The sequence below is a fragment of the Bos grunniens genome, chromosome 3 (assembly GCF_055505025.1).
Source record: "Bos grunniens cultivar Pamir isolate PY7600 chromosome 3, Bosgru_T2T1.0, whole genome shotgun sequence".
Lineage (NCBI taxonomy): Eukaryota > Metazoa > Chordata > Mammalia > Artiodactyla > Bovidae > Bos > Bos grunniens.
This window is the reverse complement of record NC_141167.1, coordinates 41501624-41521624: the sequence shown is the minus strand read 5'-3', so window position 1 is coordinate 41521624 and position 20001 is coordinate 41501624. Positions and strand designations below refer to the sequence as shown.

The 20001-nt window shown below is 41.4% G+C and overlaps 1 protein-coding gene across 4 annotated transcripts in view; it reads right to left on the bottom strand.

The window, feature by feature from the left end:
* The window catches only part of DNAJC6 (DnaJ heat shock protein family (Hsp40) member C6), a 179958-nt gene that overhangs the window by 42634 nt on the left and 117323 nt on the right, over nt 1–20001 (bottom strand). For all 4 annotated transcript variants that reach the window (XM_086390402.1, XM_086390404.1, XM_086390400.1 and 1 more), the window contains exons 3-6: nt 19456–19505; nt 19200–19348; nt 4746–4868; nt 335–468 (exon numbers count right to left, since the gene is read on the bottom strand). In XM_086390402.1, coding sequence (XP_086246528.1) covers nt 335–468; nt 4746–4868; nt 19200–19348; nt 19456–19505 — 456 coding nt within the window. The remainder of the gene's footprint in view (nt 1–334; nt 469–4745; nt 4869–19199; nt 19349–19455; nt 19506–20001) is intronic.

The window sequence follows — 20001 nt, the reverse complement described above, 5'->3', positions numbered from 1 at the left end:
AAGGCTGGCTTTGGGGGGAAAGTCAGAATTTATCATCAGAAGCAATTTTTTTAGTCTTTTGGCCATACTGCATGACATGTGGGATCTTATTCCCCTACCGGGGATCGAACCTGTGCCTCCTGCACTGGAGGCAGGGAGTCTTAACCAGTGAACCACCAGGGAAGTCTCCAGAAGCAATTTTTAATCCAAAAGGAAACAAAAAGATACAATGTAAATAAGAGAAACAAGACACTCTGACTAAAGAAAAGATAATATGTCAGTTATTTAAAGATCTTTATCTTTTTTACGGACATGATACTAGTTAGACCATGCCTGTGCCAAGAGCTGACTTTACCTCCTGTGGGATGGTGAAAGTCCAATTCCTGGTCGCTTTGCGTAGAGCAATCGAACGGCTGGGCCAGGAGTAGAGTAGAGATTACAGAAAATGAACATAGCACCAACCAGAATCGATGATGCTGCCCGTCCATCCTATCAAAGAAAATGTATAAACTTGTCACAAATATGCGCCAGTCAGGCAACTCAGCACCTGCAGTGTGATTAAAAGAGACATGTCAGGGTGGGAAGTCTGGGGGGGGGGGGGTGGGATGTGGAGGAGAGAAGACCTAATTGGAGGTACTCATCAATTCAAAAATTGTTCACTTGAAAACCAAAATCTGTTCCAATTATTTAAATCACAAAGCAGCAAGGGAAGGCTTGTTCTTAGGATATGATTGACTCTGCTAACCTAAGAAACCCAGCAATATAAATTTGATTTGTACTTACTTACTGAAAAATAATCTAGTCTTCAAAGTAACTTTGGACTGGAAGGATGAGAACAGTTGAGGTCTCTCAGTTTAGGGTGAAGGTAAAGAGTTCTCAGGTTAGGCAAATACTGCTTGTTGGACTATGCTTGGTGTACATTTTATCCAAAGTATGTTCTCAGATTGATATAAAATAAAGAAGTTTCACGTGATTCAACCATGTTTGGTAAAGGAATGCACGCAGTAACATTCCTGACAGATGGTAAGCCAGCTTCTTCTAGAATACTTTAAGTGACAGGGATCATCCTGTTTCAGGAAGAACTCCAAGTTCTTCCTTATACTGAGTATGTTGAAGTTGCAATGTATTCCACTCAATGATCCTCGTTCTTCCTTCTGTCAGGACAAAGAGGAAACCTACTCCTTTCTCCCAGGACAACCCTTCACATATTTGAAATACTCTCAATCAACTTTTCTATTTTCCAGGTTGAAAACACACCTGAACTGTGACGGTTAATTTTACGTGTCAACTGATTGGGCTAAGAGATGCCCAGAGAACTGGTAAGACATTATTTCTGTGTGTGCCCGGGGGTTCGGTGTCGGGGGTGGGGCGGTGCGTTTCTGCAAGAGATCAGCATTGAATCAGTAGACTGAGTAGAGGTATATACCCTCACCACAGTGGGCTGGCATCACCCAATCTACCAAGGGCCCAAACAGAACAAAAAGGCAAAGGAAGGAAGAATTTTCTTTGTCGTCTTAAGCTGGGACCTCCATCTTCTGTTCTTGGACATCGGAACTCTTGGTTTTTGAGCCAACACCAGTGGCCTCCTCGGTTTTCGGGTCTTTGGACATAGACTAAATGTTACTACTCCCTTTCTTGATCCACCATCTTCCAGCAGGTGGACTGTGGGACTTCTAGGCTTCCAGAATCCCTTGAGCCAATTCCTATAATAAATCGCCTCTTGCATATGTATCTCTGTATCATCCCATCAGTTCTGAGAATCTTGACTACCACACCATTTCTTCAATTCTTCCTCATTTGATGTTTCATTTTAAGAGAGATCATCATTTGATGGACTTCCTCTGAACAGACTCCAGTTTAAAAACAACAGCCTCAAATGTGCTGCCCAGATGTGAAATGCAAGATATAAGATGTGTTCTGACCACACTAGAGAGGAAATACCATTTTCCTTTGTGTGGTAAGAACACTATGCTTTTATTAACATAGTCCCACACTAAACTAAATGCAAGCTAAATCATACCATAAGCTTTTATTGATCTTTCTATCCAGTAGAACTGTGAGCCCTTTTTCAGATGATGTGATAATAGATAAATATACTTAATCTTTAAGAACCAGAATTCAGGACTTTACATTTATCCTGTATTTAATTTCACATTAGTGGTTTCTATTAACCTGTAAAAACTTCTAAGATCCAGATTCATTATGTGACCTTCCTAGCCTGAGAAAGCTGATAAGCTTATCTCCACATTTTCAAAGTTGTTAATTAAAAGGACAACCAAATGCAACCTTTTCCTGGGAAGATGCTGATCCATTAATCACCCTTCTTTGGAAGCAATATTCAGCCAATTTTTAACTAAATGTATAACAATTTAGCCCAAATTTTTCTATCTTGAATATAAGAAATAGGGAAATACCTCTACTAATCTATTAGTCTTATTCCAAAAGTTCAGTTGCTTTGACATGTAGGTTTATAATGAATCAACATGGACTTCTTTATTCTAAGAGTTTAAAATTATCTACGCAAAAATTGTATTAGAATTTCACCTTGAATCACCATCAGACTCACCAGTCTGTAAGTTTTCAAGGTCAACTCCTCTGTCTTTTGGGGAAAAAACCTCCTTTCCTTGCCTGCCTGGTACTCTTTTTCCTGTTTCCTGATAACATATAAGGAACCCATATTTTCTTCTCCAAGTGCTTTTAGCATTCTGTCACATAATTTAAGTCTAGAGAGAGGATTATTGTTAAGTACTGTGATGCAATTTACTGTCTCACTACCTCTCAGCTTTGTCTTAATTATCATTGTCCCTCCCTTTCTAGCTTGATATCTGTTCCCCTGAGGAAGGAACAGAATAACAGATTGACAGTTTTACTGTGTGCCTCAAGCATTTGTTGCTGTCCTTACTCCAAGGACAGTTTTTTTAAAAGACATACTTCTCAATCTTAATTCTAGAATTTTAGAATTTAGTCTTCCTGACTCTTTTAACAGGTTCATGGCTCTTAGATATGTGTTCGCTCCCTTTATCTGCTATCCAGGTCTTTTAAAAGTTTTATTTGTTTTTTTTTTTTTTTAATTAAAAGACGAATATATGCTTTTAAATTTTATTTATTTATTTATTTATTTATATTTGACCCAGTGCTGGGTCTTCACTGCTTTGCTCAGGCTTCCTCTAGTTGTGGCAAGAGGGCTTCTCATCGCAGTGGCTTCCCTTGTGGAGCGCAGGCTTAGTAGTTTTGGTTCACGGGCTTAGCTGAACCAACTAAGTTCTGCGGCACGTGAGATCTTCCTGGGCTGGGGACGGAACCCATGTCCTCTGCATTGGCAGGCAGATTCTTATCCACTGTGTCACCAAGGAAGTCCATGTGCTTATTTTTAATAATAATAAAAAAAGGAGTATATAGAATAAAAACAAGTGCTCCCACCTCCAGCTTCAATTCCATTTCTGAAGACTTAGTGCAGACTTCCAACTCATACATGTCCAACACATGAAAGCCTGGAGAGCAGACTATAGGGTCTTAACTCTTTGTCTGCCTCTTTTTTTTTCTTCTTTCATTGGGTTTTTATTTGTCATGATTGTATCATCAGAACTGGGAGCCTCTGGTCTCTCTCAAGCCATCTCCTCTTACAAAGCCACCAGACCTAGGCTTGTTGAACTTTTAGAAAGTTTCTAAGTGAAGAGAAAAATCACCAAAGTGCCTAAAGGCTGCTTGGTCTCTAAAATAATCTGTCTTTTAAACAATCTGTTCTGCCTCTAAAAGGAAAACCCTTCAGCCTTTCACATTAAACTGCTATGAACACCAAGTGTTTTTCCTTTATTACCAAGACTTTGGGGATGTGAAATGGAAAGAAGAAAAAATGTTCTCAGCTTTCATCCCTTTTTTAGCCAACTGACTCTTAAGAAAGAGGGGAAAAGTCATCAACTAAGATTATAGCAAAATATATACCCTAAAGTTTATCAGCATAATGAATAGTTCTAATACTTGAGCTCAGATTTCACTTTTGTGCTCCTTTCTTCACGTAGTCCATCACTTATTCTTATCTCTCGTACCTGGGAAACAGAGGTAAAAAAGGCACAGTTCTTGCCCACAAGATGCTTGTAGTCTAGTGGGAAAACAGGCAGGTCACCAGGTCATGATGATGCGGTACATTAAATGCCACCAAAAATATTTAGATATATAATCGAATGTCCATATTGTGAAAAAGAAGACTTTACCTAAAGTTGAGTTTAAAGCAATACGCAAAAGCCCTCCAGAGGGAAGGTTGAGTAAAGGGACTCTAGGGGGTCAGTGGTCAGAAAAATCATCAGTCCCACTAGAACTGCTATAAAATATCATCAATCTACGTGACTGCATACAAGGGCATAAATGTCTTATAATTTTGTTTTTATTCAAACATAAAGGTAAGAGAATAAAATATTCCAACATGCTTATGTCAATTCTATTCACCAAAACTCTGGCATTTTTGCCTGGGCATCCACAGCTCCTGTTTCTACCTCTTTTATATTAGTAATAGCATATTTCAGAGGCTCTGCGCTATGGGGGTTGTATACATATCTGCCTCTCCCATTGGCATTCAAGCTTTAAGGCAAGAACAATGCGTTCCCCTCATTTATAACCCTTACATCATGTAATTTCTAAGGAGGTTCTTAATAAATGTTTATTCAATATAAGCATTACCTGCTCACTAGTCTATATAAGGCCATTTGTATTTGACCAAACCAAACCAGCAAACATGACAGCCACGTCAGCAACATGAAAAGGTTACTCACCAAGCAGTGGACAACACAGACGTTTTTGGGATTCTGTAGTAGCCAGTTATACATATTCCGACACACAGCAAAGAGGTTGTGCAGGCTGGGGGCCTGCCTGATGGGCCAACTGCATTCTGAGACCTAAAGGAACACAGCAGAAAGGAATGAATTCCCAAGCAACTCCCTCTCCATGAGCAGGTATCACACCAAACAACTTCTGGAAGTGACACAGCGGGAAGAGTTGGGAACAGGGTCCAAACACAGAAGAGTTTAATCTTGTAATTTTTTTTACTTTAAAAATTCTGTTTCAGTAAATGGTATGAAAACACAGTTTGAAATACATTTTAAATTAAACTGGATGATTTAAACTACCTATTTGGATTTTTAAAAATTCTGTGGGGTTACACTGAATTTAACTTCTATTTAGTACAAAATGTTTTGATCTGCCTACTAGATGCTTAATTATAGGGTTACATTATAAATCCTGCACTACCCTTAATTGTATCCAAGCTGATAAAAGTGAAAACATGAAAAAGTGCTGCTGAGTAAGCCAAAGATAGGCTTTTTCAGGGGTCTTATTTCTTTCTCTTTTAATGAAGGAACCCACAACTCCATGGGGGTGATATCTGGCATTTTCATTCATTTAACACATACAATCATTTAGCACATTATAGAACACTGACTACATATGTAGAATTCTGCTTGGCTCTGATCTGAAAAATCATGTAAGATGGGTACTAATACGATTCCCATTTTGCAAATGAGAAGACTGACTCTCAGAGGTCGTCTTATCTAAAGTCACACCACTGGTTAGCACCAGGATTGCAACCAAGGTCTTCTGAATGTAAGTCACTTTGCTGCAACAGTATACTGGCTGAGACTGTTATTTGCCTCAAAATTCTAGGCACGAGTCTCGGTAGGGAAAAGCTTAGATTTAGGCAAACTCATGAAAACAGAGAAGCCTGGAGGGCTCCAGTTCATGGGGTGGCAAAGAGTCAGACATGACCGAGCTACTTTCACTTTCACTTTTCTTCTCAATGACCTCTCTGGTCTTTCCTGGTGGCTCAGATGGTAAAGGATCTGCCTGTAATGCAGGAGACCTGGGTTCAATCCCTGGGTCAGGAAGATCCCCTGGAGGAGGGTATGGCAACCCACTCCAGTATTCTTGCCTGTGGAGAACTCCATGGACTGAGGAGAGTCGGACATGACTCAATGACTAACACCTTCACTTTTCTTTAATGACCTCGCTAAGCCTTTCTCCGTAAAATATTGTGAATGATAATCACCTACCTACCTTATAGGATTGTGGCTACCACATGAGACTGTATTTCAAAGGCTTAGCTCAGTATTTGACACACACAAAATGATCAACAAATACTGGCTATCACTATTATTATTTTTAATCAGGTAACTGTAGTGCAAATCCTTAAGGTCAGATAGAGGCAACTATGGTTGAAAAAAATGAATAAAACCCTTTTGGGCAAAAGTTTAGACTGAAGGATCAGATCATACAAGGCCTTGTTAAGAACTGAGAGAAATATTTAAGAAGGAAAGTAACTCTTATTAGATTTCAGTATGAAGAAAGGATATAGATGACAAAAGACAAAGTCAGAAAGAACAGTCAGATGGCTGTAAGTGGAATCTAAGTAAGAAACGATGGTGGCTTAGGCTAGATGAGTGGTAGTAGGACGCACAAAGACTTGAGGAATTTAAAAAATAGACAGGAAGTGGAATGCCTGTATACAAGACTTAGTGATCAATCAGAGGGTGGCAGTGCATGAGTGTAGACGGGGATGTGCAGACAGAGGACACAAAAATGACTGCCAGATTTCCCGCCTGAATGGCTGGATAAAAGGATGGGAGGTGCCATTATTGAGACAGGGAATTCTGGTCAAAGGAACAGGCTTTTACAGACGGTGTCATCAAAAAGTGCTCTGCAACACTAACAATACTGGTCTAAGAAAACCCAAATGTCCCAAATTCTTTACATTTAACAGTAGGGAAAGAGGTAGGAATAACCTGTTTGGTTCATGCTTTTCTAGTAACCATATAGTAACTAGTCAAAATATGGGTGGGAAATTATCTGTGCTGTCTAGAGTTGACACCCGAAAGCAAACACAGAGTTTCTCTCTCTGTGGATGCCAAAAACCCCATTCTTTTTGGTTAGTTTGTAACTTTTTTTCCTGTAAAATGATCATAGGTGGCATCAGAAGACTTTCCAGGTTGTTAATTATCCTAGACCTTTGGGAATGACAGGTGCAATTTATCTTTATTAAACAAAATAGACAAAATACCTAATGAAGCTACCGAACAACTCAGGGTAGCCAGTGTTGAGCCTCTGTCAATTTAAACTCCATAAAGCTTGCCGCTTTCACCTAATATGATTTAAGGCTGTTTCTGGCCCATTCTTTATCCTCAAAGAGATTCCCCATTGATGTGCTCTCAAGGTATGGAAATAATGATTAAAAATAGAATAATTGGGAAGAAAAGATCTGCCATCAGAGGAATTGCAAAATGTACATTTATACAAGCTGCTTCCTGTCTGTGATGTTTTTCCTTCCCTTGGTAAATTTCTATTCACAATACAAAGCCCAAGTTCAAGTGTTCTCCTGTCTCTGACAGTTTCTCTTAACACTCACAGGCAGAAATGCTTAGTCATCCTGATCATCAGAGCAACACGGTGAAGCCCACAGGTTGAGTTTTCACCTTAGCTTTACCACTTACTACCTAATTAACTTTTGGCAAGGTGCTAACCTCTCCAAGCGGAGAAGGCAATGGCACCCCACTCCAGTACTCTTGCCTGGAAAACCCCATGATGGAGGAGCCTCGTAGGCTGCAGTCCATGGGGTCGCTAAGAGTCGGACACGACTGAGCAACTTCACTTTCACTTTTCACTTTCATGCATTGGAGAAGGAAATGGGAACCCACTCCAGTGTTCTTGCCTGGAGAATCCCAGGGACGGGGGAGCCTGGTGGGCTGCCGTCTATGGGGTCGCACAGAGTCGGACACGACTGAAGCGACTTAGCAGCAGCAGCAGCAACCTCTCCAAGACTCAAGTCTCTTGTGTGTGAAGTAAAAATGGGCATTACAAGGCAGCTGTAAGAATTAAGGAGCATGACATAAACACATAAGTGCCAGCTAACTGACAAGCCGTATTCAAATTAAGTGTTTATATCTATCCCCCCATGTCATGGGCGGAGTACCTCACTCTGGCCCGGTTCGCGGCGCGCACTCGCTTGCCCCGCCCACTAGGCAGCTCTCGCCTCTGCGCCTCCAGCCTCGCCCCGCACCCTCCTCGCTGCACCCCGCGACCTAGAGCAAAGAAGTTTGTGCAGCGAGTGAGGGCCAGAGAAGAGAGTGCACCCACAAAGTGCCGTCCAGACCAGCGCGGCGCCGGCCAGCAGGGGAGACAAGATAAACATCGAGATCCCGCCGAGACTGACAGGGCTGCTGCAGCGTGAACTCCAACCAGAAAATAATTCTACTTATTCTGTTTTAGCTTGTCCACCCTTGCCTTATGTTTTCCTTTTTACTAATGACTCCAACAAACTTAATGTAGGCATGAATTATTCAGGTGGAACTAACGTAGTGACTTGTGAACAATGTATGCTTTCATCTTGTTTAAACCCTCAATGTAATGTTTGCTCCTTTGTGGTGTTACAATGCCCATCCTATCTTATGGTGCCTATATGATAGCTATGGTCTTACTGTGTTACAACAACTGCAGGATTTAATGCAATCGCGACGGTTTGTGGTCTTGCTTATCCTAGGAATATCAGCTTTAATAGCAGCAATTACTTCTGTTACTGTGGCAGCAATATCATTGACTCAACAAGTGCATACTGCCCAATATGTTGATACCATGTCTCAAATTGTTTCTTTAACTCTAGCAACACAGGAAGCTATAGATAGGAAATTAGAGATGAGAGTAGACGCCTTAGAAGAAGCAATTATGCATATTGGGACTGAGTTACAGGCTTTAAAGGTGAAGATGGCGTTGACATGCCACGCTGATTACAGGTGGATATGCGTGACATCTTTGAAGGTAAACGAGACAGATTATGAATGGGAAAAGATTAAAAATCATATCTCAGGTGTTTGGAACAGTTCTGATATTGGCCTGGACTTAGGGAAACTTCATAATCAAACACAGACCTTGGAACACTCTTCGACTGGATTTTACCACCACTGGAGCAGCTAATGATTTTTTTAACACCTTCTCTAACTTTATTTCTGGAAAAAATATTCTGTCTAATATCCCTAGTCTCTAATTCTACTTCTCATAATCATTCTTCCTTGTATTGTCAGGATTCTCCGGCAGAGCATTCGGAGGCTCGCGACTGAGCTGCATCTGGTTGTTTTAAGAAATAAAAAAGGGGGAGATGTTGGGGGCCAGAGTGAGGTACTCCGCCCATGACAAAGGTCATGAGGAAGGAGGCTTGACATACGCAAAGGCGGGATCGAGCCTCAGGAGTCCCCCTGGAACTCCTCGAGCATCTACCCCCATAACCAGAGCCTGCCTACTTTACTACTTTGTGCTCACCTACACCTCTGACTTTATGGGGGGCTGTCCCCCACCACCTCTTTCGGAGAAGGAGTTAACTTAGAGCTCCAGTTTATAATAATTCCTGGGCGTGATAAGAGTGTTTTAACCTACAAACTCCTCTGAAGGTTCTCTAGCCTGCCTGACAGGCTCGTCCAGCCACATGTGATTGCTCACAGCCTCCCAACCGTGAGAGGCACGAGATGCTTTAAACCCTCTAAAAACAGGTTCTTTAGAGAAGTTAGAAAACTATAAGTATAATGGGCTGATTAGAAATTGTGTTGGTGAAGGGTTTTTCATTTGTTGAGCCAATGTTTGTTGCTAAGTCTCCACATCCCCTGCCCTTACACACATTAATGAATATATAGAATTAACCTTTGATATTAATCACGTTAGACCTTAGGCTAAGTAAATTCTTTCCTTAACTAAAACCCACTACACCCTCACCCTGTAGGAATGTAACTTTATTTGGGTGGCGTCTGTTTTGAGAATAATCAGCCCTGGAGAAATAAGTGTCCTGATTGACTGACCGCTGTCACAAGGAGAGGGTCGTAAATTGTCAGCAGGCCCCCCTGGCCAGAAGATGATGTAACACCCCTAAGACCTCTGTATACATTTGTATGAAGCACCTGACTTTGATAAAAGTCAGGACTGCTGACCCCGCGTGACTTTTGCATAACATCTCAGTGTATAAAAGTAGACCATGGAAAATAAAGAATTGGGATCAGTTTCTCGAAATACTGGTCTCCCCATGTCGCTCTCTCTCTCACTCTGGTTGAGTCTCCATCTGGAGCGCGGAACCCACCATGCTTACTAATTATGCCTGGGCTTCTAAGATCCGACCGGGGAGGCCTCAGTGTCTCCTCTCCTTCGGGAGAACGGAAGGACGCCTGCGGCCTACGTAAGTGGTGCAAACTTCTTGTCTTGAAGTTTTATTGGTCTCCCGCGTAAACCAAGCTACTCAGCCTCTTTTCTCCACTGAATTTTCCTACTGAGCTATCCTCATCCTATTACTCTTTATATCTTTGATAAAATATTTAAATAAATAGGTCGCCGACGCCGTCCCCGCTTCGAATACCCTGGATCAGCCAGGGCAGGACCCCGGCACCCCCATTTAGACACTAAGCTCCAGAAGAGAGACCATTTTTTGTTTTTGTAACCCAAGTACAGAATCCACACGCTAGTCCAATGGCAGGCACTCAGTAGGTATTTGCTGAGTGAATGAACGAATGAAAGAACCAAGGAAGGAACACTATGTGGTAATCTCTTCTTATAATATGATTTATCTTTGTCTATGTGTAAAAGATCTTGAAGAAGCAATGGTGAATCAATTTTGTTGTATTTTTAGATTATGACTATGTAAAAGTGTAGAAAATTTATTTTCTCAAGTAGTATTCAGGCAGCATTTTTAAACCTTTTAGAAATTATATGTCACCCCTACAAATACTAAATGTCAGTATCTATAATGAGTCTCAGCTAAAAGCTGGCTAAATTGTTCTTAGCACAATACACCAATTGTTCAGAATCATTAAATCGATCAAGTAAATAATATTAATTTAAAGTACTCCATAATTACATATTTACTTGATACATAATTACACACCATTAGACAAACATACAATTAGAATTTTTTAAAAGCATGTGCTCTGTCTAAAGGGGAAAAACATTAAGGCGTAAAAAAAAATACAAAAAAATTTTTAAACAAAATCAATCACTGCAAGAGGTTTTTGTAGCTCTGTGAGGTTCACAGCTTTGTGCGATAAGCACAATCCTTGGGCAGGTGACACTTCATCACGCTGCCTCCAGTCTCTCTGAACCCCTCCCGGAGTAGCAGACAGCAGAAAACGCCATATGGATTACAGGCTGCCATGATACCACCCGGAGGGAAAGGAGGCCAAAGCAGCACAGGGCTGAATGCTGTTCGGTTTTCATCTTTCTGTCTCCCCAGGCAAGAGAGGAGATGACAGAAGCATCCCATTTGCTGAGCATAAGAGCAAAAGATGCTATAGAGAATCAGACTGAAGAGTCGTATCCAGTGTTTTAAGAATCTGATTCCATTTTTGGAGGACAGAGGTACTTCAGGCAATTGGGACTGCAGCCCACCAGGCTCCTCCGTCCATGGGATTTTCCAGCCAAGAGTACTGGAGTGGGCTGCCATTGCCTTCTCCAAATGGTGATTATAGCTTCCCCTTACTGAAGGCTTACTCTAAGCCAGACACTGGTGTCGAATGTATTCCTTATAGCACACCCACAGAAAAATATTCTAAGTATCTGTGAGACAGAAATCCTTATTGTCATCTCCACTTACTACAGGAGGATGAGTTTTACATGACATGAAGTGACTTACCCAAGAAGCGGAAGAGTTGAGATGTGAATCTAGGATAGTTTTTGTGCACATCATATGAATTTCACCTCAGTAAAAAATAATAAAAATTTGTACATTGTCTGATGATTATTAATTACAATTCCATACATTTCTGAGGCAGTTATGGCACCACATGGGGGCTATTTTTTTTTTTTTTTACCAAGGTTAATAAGACAGTCAAGTCACTGAAGGCTGCAAAACTAGAATGTGGGACTTTGAGGTTCTCTGGCTCCCAGGCCAGGGGTATTTTTCTGCCCCATTATTTCCTACCCTTACATTGATGCACAGTGACAGAGGAGAGATGAAGATAATCTATAAAGTCATTCCTCTATGGCCAACTCCCCTCACCATCCAGAAAACCAGCAGAGAAATAACTAGGAGCTATGGTGACCTCTTTAGTGAGTTCTGGAAGGAAAAAGGAAAAAAAGGGGACCTTCAAAAAAAAATCACAAACCCTTTAAGAAACCCAACTTGATCATGTATTTTCCTAAAATTAAATTATTTGCAAAGAGGAAGAAATTCTATAAGATTATACAGTTTAGAAATAGTGGAAATAAAATAAGATTCTAAAAGAACTAGCTGGGTTTATCTTTTCTATGTTACTAACTGGGCTCCTTCAGCTTGCTCCTTCCTGGTTGCACAGAGGGAGAAGGAGGCTCAAAGTGGCACTTACATTTACATTATCAGGATGTAAGAACTTTAGGGCAGCCTAGATTTGCTGGCCATTCATCCACTTTTCCATTTATTGCCAACAATAACACCAAGAAATGTGTAAAGCAGTGGTTCCTGAAACTAGGACATAGCTACAAAACTGTGCAGAAATGGAACCAGTACACACACACATACACTCACTCAGAGTGAATGAGTACAGTGTATATTTGGGGGATGATGAAAAAGGTTGGGTATAGATACTGGTGGTGATTATACACTATTATGAGTGTATTTAATGCTGCTGAATTGTACCCTTACAAATGTCTAAAATGGTATGTTTATGTTATATGTCTTCTATCATAATAAAGAAAAAATAGGAGTGAAAATACGTGGTTAAACTCTGAAGTCCATGCATGAATCAAAATATACAATGGATTCATGTCTGTTTAACTTAGATTCAGAACATCTGGTTTAGATGATGCATCTCACTGGTCTCCAGGACTTCACTGTCAACAGCATGACTTTTATTTCCTCAAGGAGGATACTGGCTAAGAAGAGGCAAAAAATTGACATTCAACACCTCCTCTGCAGTCCTGAATAGGAATTCTAACACTATGAACACAGGGCTATCAGCTATGCTTTGTTTTGAGTTAAGATCAGATCAGATCAGATCAGTCGCTCAGTCGTGTCCGACTCTTTGCGACCCCATGAATCGCAGCACGCCAGGCCTCCCTGTCCATCACTAACTCCCGGAGTTCACTCAGACTCACGTCCATTGAGTCAGTGATGCCATCCAGCCATCTCATCCTCTGCCGTCCCCTTCTCCTCTTGCCCCCAATCCCTCCCAGCATCAGAGTCTTTTCCAATGAGTCAACTCTTCACATGAGGTGGCCAAAGGACTGGAATTTCAGCTTTAGCATCATTTCTTCCAAAGAAATCCCAGGGCTGATCTCCTTCAGAATGGACTGGTTGGATCTCCTTGCAGTCCAAGGGACTCTCAAGAGTCTTCTCCAACACCACACTTCAAAAGCATCAATTCTTCGGCACTCAGCCTTCTTCACAGTCCAACTCTTACATCCATGCATGACCACAGGAAAAACCATAGCCTTGACTAGACGAACCTTTGTTGGCAAAGTAATGTCTCTGCTTTTTAATATGCTATCTACGTTGGTCATAATTTTCCTTCCAAGGAGTAAGCATCTTTTAATTTCATGGCTGCAGTCACCATCTGCAGTGATTTTGGAGCTCAAAAAAATAAAGTCTGACACTGTTTCCACTGTTTCCCCATCGATTTCCCATGAAGTGATGGGACCGGATGCCATGATCTTCATTTTCTGAATGTTGAGTTTTAAGCCAACTTTTTCACTCTCCTCTTTCACTTTCATCAAGAGGCTTTTGAGTTCCTCTTCACTTTCTGCCATAAGGGTGATGTCATCTGCATATCTGAGGTTATTGATATTTCTCCCGCCAATCTTGATTCCAGCTTGTGTTTCTTCCAGTCCAGCATTTCTCATGATGTACTCTGCATATAAGTTAAATAAACAGGGTGACAATATAGAGCCTTGATGAACTCCTTTTCCTATTTGGAACCAGTCTGTTGTTTCATGTCCAGTTCTAACTGTTGCTTCCTGACCTGCATACAGGTTTCTCAAGAGGCAGGTCAGGTGGTCTGGTATTCCCATTTCTTTCAGAATTTTCCACAATTTATTGTGATCCACACAGTCAAAGGCTTTGGCATAGTCAATAAAGCAGAAATAGATGTTTTTCTGGAACTCTCTTGCTTTATCCATGATCCAGCGGATGTTGGCAATTTGATCTCTGGTTCCTCTGCCTTTTCTAAAACCAGCTTGAACATCAGGAAGTTCACGGTTCACATATTGCTGAAGCCTGGCTTGGAGAATTTTGAGCATTACTTTACTAGCGTGTGAGATGAGTGCAATTGTGTGGATCCTCTGCTAAAACTGAAACTAAACACAGAGTCCTATTTTAATATTCTGTGCATGGGGTCACAAAGAGTCAGACACGGCTGAGCAACTAACACTTTCATACATACCTACATATGCAAATGCTAAGAAACTGCTATTTAATTATTTCATATGATTCCTGTCAATCCATGTGGTTTCTAAGCATAAAAGTTAATCAAAATAAAGAATGATGCCCGTCAGCAAAATAAGATCATTTTAGAAACAGCCTGTCTCTGTCATCACCACCTTTATCTCCAAACACACATCACATAATAAAAAGGTAAAATGGCTGAGTTCAGGATTCAAGATACAGAGACATAGACAGAGCTCCATTCATGTGAGTCCCTACACAAAACTGGTCTTGTGTTTGGTCTCTTCCACCAGTGGTATCCATGGAAGCCTTGGCCATCTACATTTATTAAAATAAGACTTAACTGCAGACCTAGTCCTCCACTGGTCTGGAAGGAGGAGAAAATGATTTCAGTCCTTGAAGACAGGAAGATGAGAACCAAGAACATGTTTCTAAGTCATGCAACAGTATGATGCAAATCAGCTTGTAGTGTTAGTGTTGGGAAGAGAAAGGACTAGGGACTTGGAAAGATATGCAGTCTGATCAAAAGCAGAGCTATGCTGAAAATTCTAAGGCTGTGGGACTGTCTTCCTGAGATGCACCTAAGGGTTGAGTGAAGTCAGAGGGTCTAGTCCCATTCTGTGGAGTTCTGGGACCATCTGTAAAGGGCTAACGATGTAGTGCAGTTCTGTCTTTTAGGGGAAAGAATTGGAATTGGCACGCAGAAATCCTCCTGTTAGTGAAGCTAGGCGAACAAAGAAAGAGTGGGGCTGTGGAATGGGTGGCCTGTCAGGGAGTGGGAGCAGCTCATGGATGAGATAGTGTGTCTCCCCTGGTGGGAGCATGGGTTCTCGGGACATGAAGAACAGTGAAAGATGAGCTAGAGAGCACAGAGGCCAGATCATGAAAAGATGGGTAAGATACCCTCTACAGTTTGCATGGAGAAGAAATAACCCCACTCCTTTCACCTAGATGAGATTTACTCATGCTTTGGGGTCCAGCTCTCACTACTGTCTCCCTTCACAAACTTCCTCAGTATGTATTGTAAATATTATTTCCATTTGTCTTGAGAACATCCTGGCTTCCTTCTCCAACTAGGCTGAGGTGCCTTGAGAACAAGAATCAAATTTTTATTCGATATCTACATATTCAACAATACTTGGCACATTTGATCATCTGAGAAACCTTTCCTAGCCAGGCCAGGCATCACTCTAGGCAGCAAATTAAAAAAACGTGCTCTCTGCTCTTTGACCCAGATAACCACAATGGTGTGATCACTCACCTAGAACCAGATATCCTGGAGTCCGAAGTCAAGTGGGCCTTAAGAAGCATCACAATGAACAAAGCCAGTGGAGGTGGTGGAATTCCAGCTGAGCTATTTCAAGTCCTAAAAGATGATACTGTTAAAGTGCTACACTCAATATGCCAGCAAATTTGGAAAACTCAGCAGTGGCCACAGGATTGGAAAAGGTCAGTTTTCATTCCAATCCCAAAGAAAGACAATGCCAAAGAATGTTCAAACTACTGCACAATTGTACTCATCTCACACACTAGCAAAGTAATGCTCAAAATTCTCCAAGCGAGGCATGAACAGTACATGAACCAAGAACTTCTGGATGTACAAGCTGGATTTAGAAAAGGCAGAGGAGCCAGAGATCAAATTGCCAACATCCACTGGGTCATCAAAATAGCAAGAGAGTTCCAGAAAAACATCTACTTCTGCTTTACTGACTATGCCAAAGCCTTTGACTGTGTAGACAGGATAAAGCACAAGTTGGAATCAAGATTGCCGGGGGAAATATCAATAACCTCAGATACGCAGATGACACCACCTTTATGACAGAAAGTGAAGAGGAACTGAGGAGCCTCTTGATGAAAGTGAAAGAGGAGAGTGAAAGAGCTGGCTTAAAACTCAACATTCAAAAGACGAAGATCATGGCATCTGGTCCCATTACTTCATGGCAAATAGATGAGGAAACAGTGAGAGACTTTATTCTGGGGGGCTCTAAAATCACTGCAGATGGTGACTGCAGCCATGAAATTAAAAGATGCTCCTTGGAAGAAAAGCTATGACAAACTTAGACAGCATATTAAAAAGCAGAGACATTACCTTGCCAACAAAGGTCCATCTAGTCAAAGCTATGGTTTTTCCAGTAATCAAGTATGGATGTGAGAGCTGGACTATAAAGAAAGCTGAGTGCCAAAGAATTGATGCTCTTGAACTGTTGTGTTGGAAAAGACTCTTTAGAGTCCCTTGGTCTGCAAGGAGATCCAACCAGTCCATCCTAAAGAAAATCAGTCCTAAATATTCATTGGAAGGACTGATCTTGAAGCTGAAACTCCAATACTTTGGCCACCGATGTGAAGAACTGACTCATTGGAAAAGACCCTGATGCTGGAAAAGATTGAAGGCAGGGGGAGAAGGGGATGACAGAGGATGAGATGGTTGGATGGCATCACTAACTTGATGGACATGAGTTTGAGCAGGCTCCGGGAGCTGGTGATGGAAGGGGGACCTGGCATGCTGCAGTCTACGGGGTTGCAAAGAGTAGAACATGACTGAGCAACTGAACTGAACTGCTCTTTGAGGGCAGTGAGAACAGCCCAAGGCAGGTGTTCCATGTTCAGTTTCTTGTTCCTTTGGTAAGACTGCTAAGTCTGGTCACAAAATATGTGCTTATACTAATTGATGCCTTTCTTTAAATGTCTTTATAGAGATTGCTTTTATAAATCATATATGTATATATGCATAATCATATATGCATATATTAATATGCATGAATACTTCTATAATGATATTATATCTTTATTTACTTCCAGAGGGAAAATTTTTCAGACGATCACAAATATTTCAAGGTGAAATAAAATTTCTATGGAATATTATGCAGGATGTTTCATGGTCCTTCAATTATGAAAATAATGGCATTTTGTGTATAACTGAGTCACTTTGCTATAAAGCAGAGACTGGCACAACACTGAAAATCAACTACACTTCAATAAAAACAAAGAAGAAAGAAAATGATGGCACTGAGTTTTTAAACCAAAAAGATCAATTCAAAAGATTTGTTGAATTATAAATAAAATATCTACCCACATTTTTGTGGATGCTAATTTACTTGCTCTCAATAAGGTAATAGATGGAATAAGAGTTGGAAGGGCAGTTAATTATAGTGAAATTTTAAAGAGCTGCATTTAAAATCTGTTATAGAATGGGAATTTAGAGCAAACCACTTGAGATCAGTTTTATCAGTGCTTCTCAGAAAGTGGTCCCCAGGGCAACAGCAGGAGTATCCAGGAAGCTGTGAGCACAGCAGCTTGTCATCACACCCCTCTGCCGAAGCAGAAGGGCCAGGTCTGGGTGTTTAAAAGCCCTCTAGGAGATTCTGATGTATATTAAATCTTGAGAACCACTGGGTGACCTCTTGCCTTATTTGGAAACACTCTGAGAAAAGAGAATCCTTCACAAAATTCTCCCTTATCTTATTGAACATTAGGCTAGGAAGTGGTCTAAGAGAGCATACAGAATAATTTCTAGATTTTACAGATCAGGAAACTGAGGCCCAGAGATTATTAATGGCAACTAAAGTTTGGAGCAAAATGCTTTCTGGCATCAAAACTGAGATCCTTGATGCAGAGTAAACACAGCCAGGTATTATTTTGCATATTTGAAATCAAGTTTCACTTTTACAGGACTTTCCTGGTGGCTCAGACAGTAAAGAATCCATCTGCAATGCACTAGACATGGGTTCGATCCTTGGATTGGGAAGATCCCCTGGAGAAGGAAATGGCAACCCACTCCAGTATTCTTGCTTGGAGAATTCCATGGACAGAGGAGCCTGGTGAGCTATAGTCCATGGTGTCACAAAGAGTCGGACATGACCGAGTGACTAACTCACTTTTACAAGGTCCAATGTGTAAAAAATCCTTTCTATTTATTCAGAAATCCAGATGCAGCTGCAGAACCAATCATAGCTAAAGGCTAAGTTGAGATATTTGAAAGTGTTCTTGAGAGAGAAAAAGCCTTATTATTTTAGTGAGTAAATTGAATTCAGTGGCCAGAAATATTAGACTTGGCATTAGATTCAAACCAAAGCCAGCTCGCATCACTCCTTAACCAGCCTGAAACTAGAACTCTTTCTGTGCCCAGTCCCAAAAGCTCCTTGAGAGGATAAATCTGTTTTCTAGGTAATACTCTCAGCCCAGAGCAATGGCTAAGTTACCTCACTTCTCTGTACCTCAGTTTCTCCATCTACTTCAGAGGACTGTTGAGGGAATTAATAATGTCTTGCATGTAAAGTTCCCGGCACACTGGAAATGTTCTAAAAATGTGCTGCCGGTGTCAGCACTATAAATACGAGCAATCGCATCACCAGACCCATAGTGTGGACTTTTACGTGCTACACCTCACCTATGAAAAATGTACCTCTACCAAAAGTCAGAAAGCTCTTTCCATTAAAACTGGTGCGTCTCTACTGGTCCCACCACACTGCTTCAACGTGATGCCAAAGCAGCAGTAAGGAAGGGTGAAAGGCGTCATTAGTGCTCCAGTAGGAGGGTCTCCAACTGCCCTACGGAGCAGTCCAGTCTTCACTGAGCCACACAGCAACGTGCCCTAACAACTGAGCAGCCAGTCACAGCTGATTTGAGGCCCCCAATGAGCCGGTACCTCACTGACACAGAAACTTTCCTGCAAACATCGTCACCCAAGGAAAAGCTTCAGAATATGTTATAGTAGCCTAGTAAGAATTTTACAGACAGAGAAGTATAGACAATGCATAGTTTTTCAGCTCCATGTGCCTCGGGGCACAGGCTTTGAGAATAGCTCTTTAAGGGTAAAATACCCTGTTTTAACCTTGTGATCAGGTCTAAAATTCCTTACCCTGCTGTGAAACTTGGCAGTTCGATAAGACTTGGGCGACAGATTGTATACCGTGTAGTGGTCAAGATGTCTGGAATCCAAAAAGCTTCGAATATCATCAACCTGATTCCTGAATCCTATGTCAACACTGTCCAGAGGAAAGGACATCACTGGGAAGGTGAACACAGAAAGAAAATAGGTTAAACAGGTGTGCGGTCACAACGGGCAGCCGTTGAGAGCTGAGCCACTGAGCTGTTAATAAACGTGAGGAACTTACCAATAATTCTGGAGGTAACATAAGTGAAGTCTAAATCTCCTTTCGTGTAGCTAAAAGCAAGACAGGAAAGGGCATTCATTAAAATGATCCAAATATCCCAAGATCTCTCTCTCTCTCTCAGCCACCTGTGCATCACATCCCTGGACATTTCCATCCAGTCCACATTTTTATTTCCCTCAAGGCCGTCTTCTCTCTACCAAGGAAGCATTGTTGACAGAAGACAACCCGCACGCTCGGGAGCACACATCTACCCCTCCAAACAGAGCACCCCAAAATCCTTTGTAGATGCCACTTCATGAAAAGAATCCATCTCAGAGGAGAAAACACTGCTAATTTATTAACACTGATTGTCTCAGCCTCTTCACCTACAGGAAGACAGTTCCCCTAAGTGTCCCCTAAGATTTCCTCTGGGATGGAATGGTTGGATCTCCTTGCAGTCCAAAAGACTCTCAAGAGTCTTCTCAAGCAGGTAGAAGAGGAAGTGATGGAGGAAAAACAGAGGACCCTTTGTTGAGGCCTATAAGGTGTTAGGTGGAGACTGAAGGT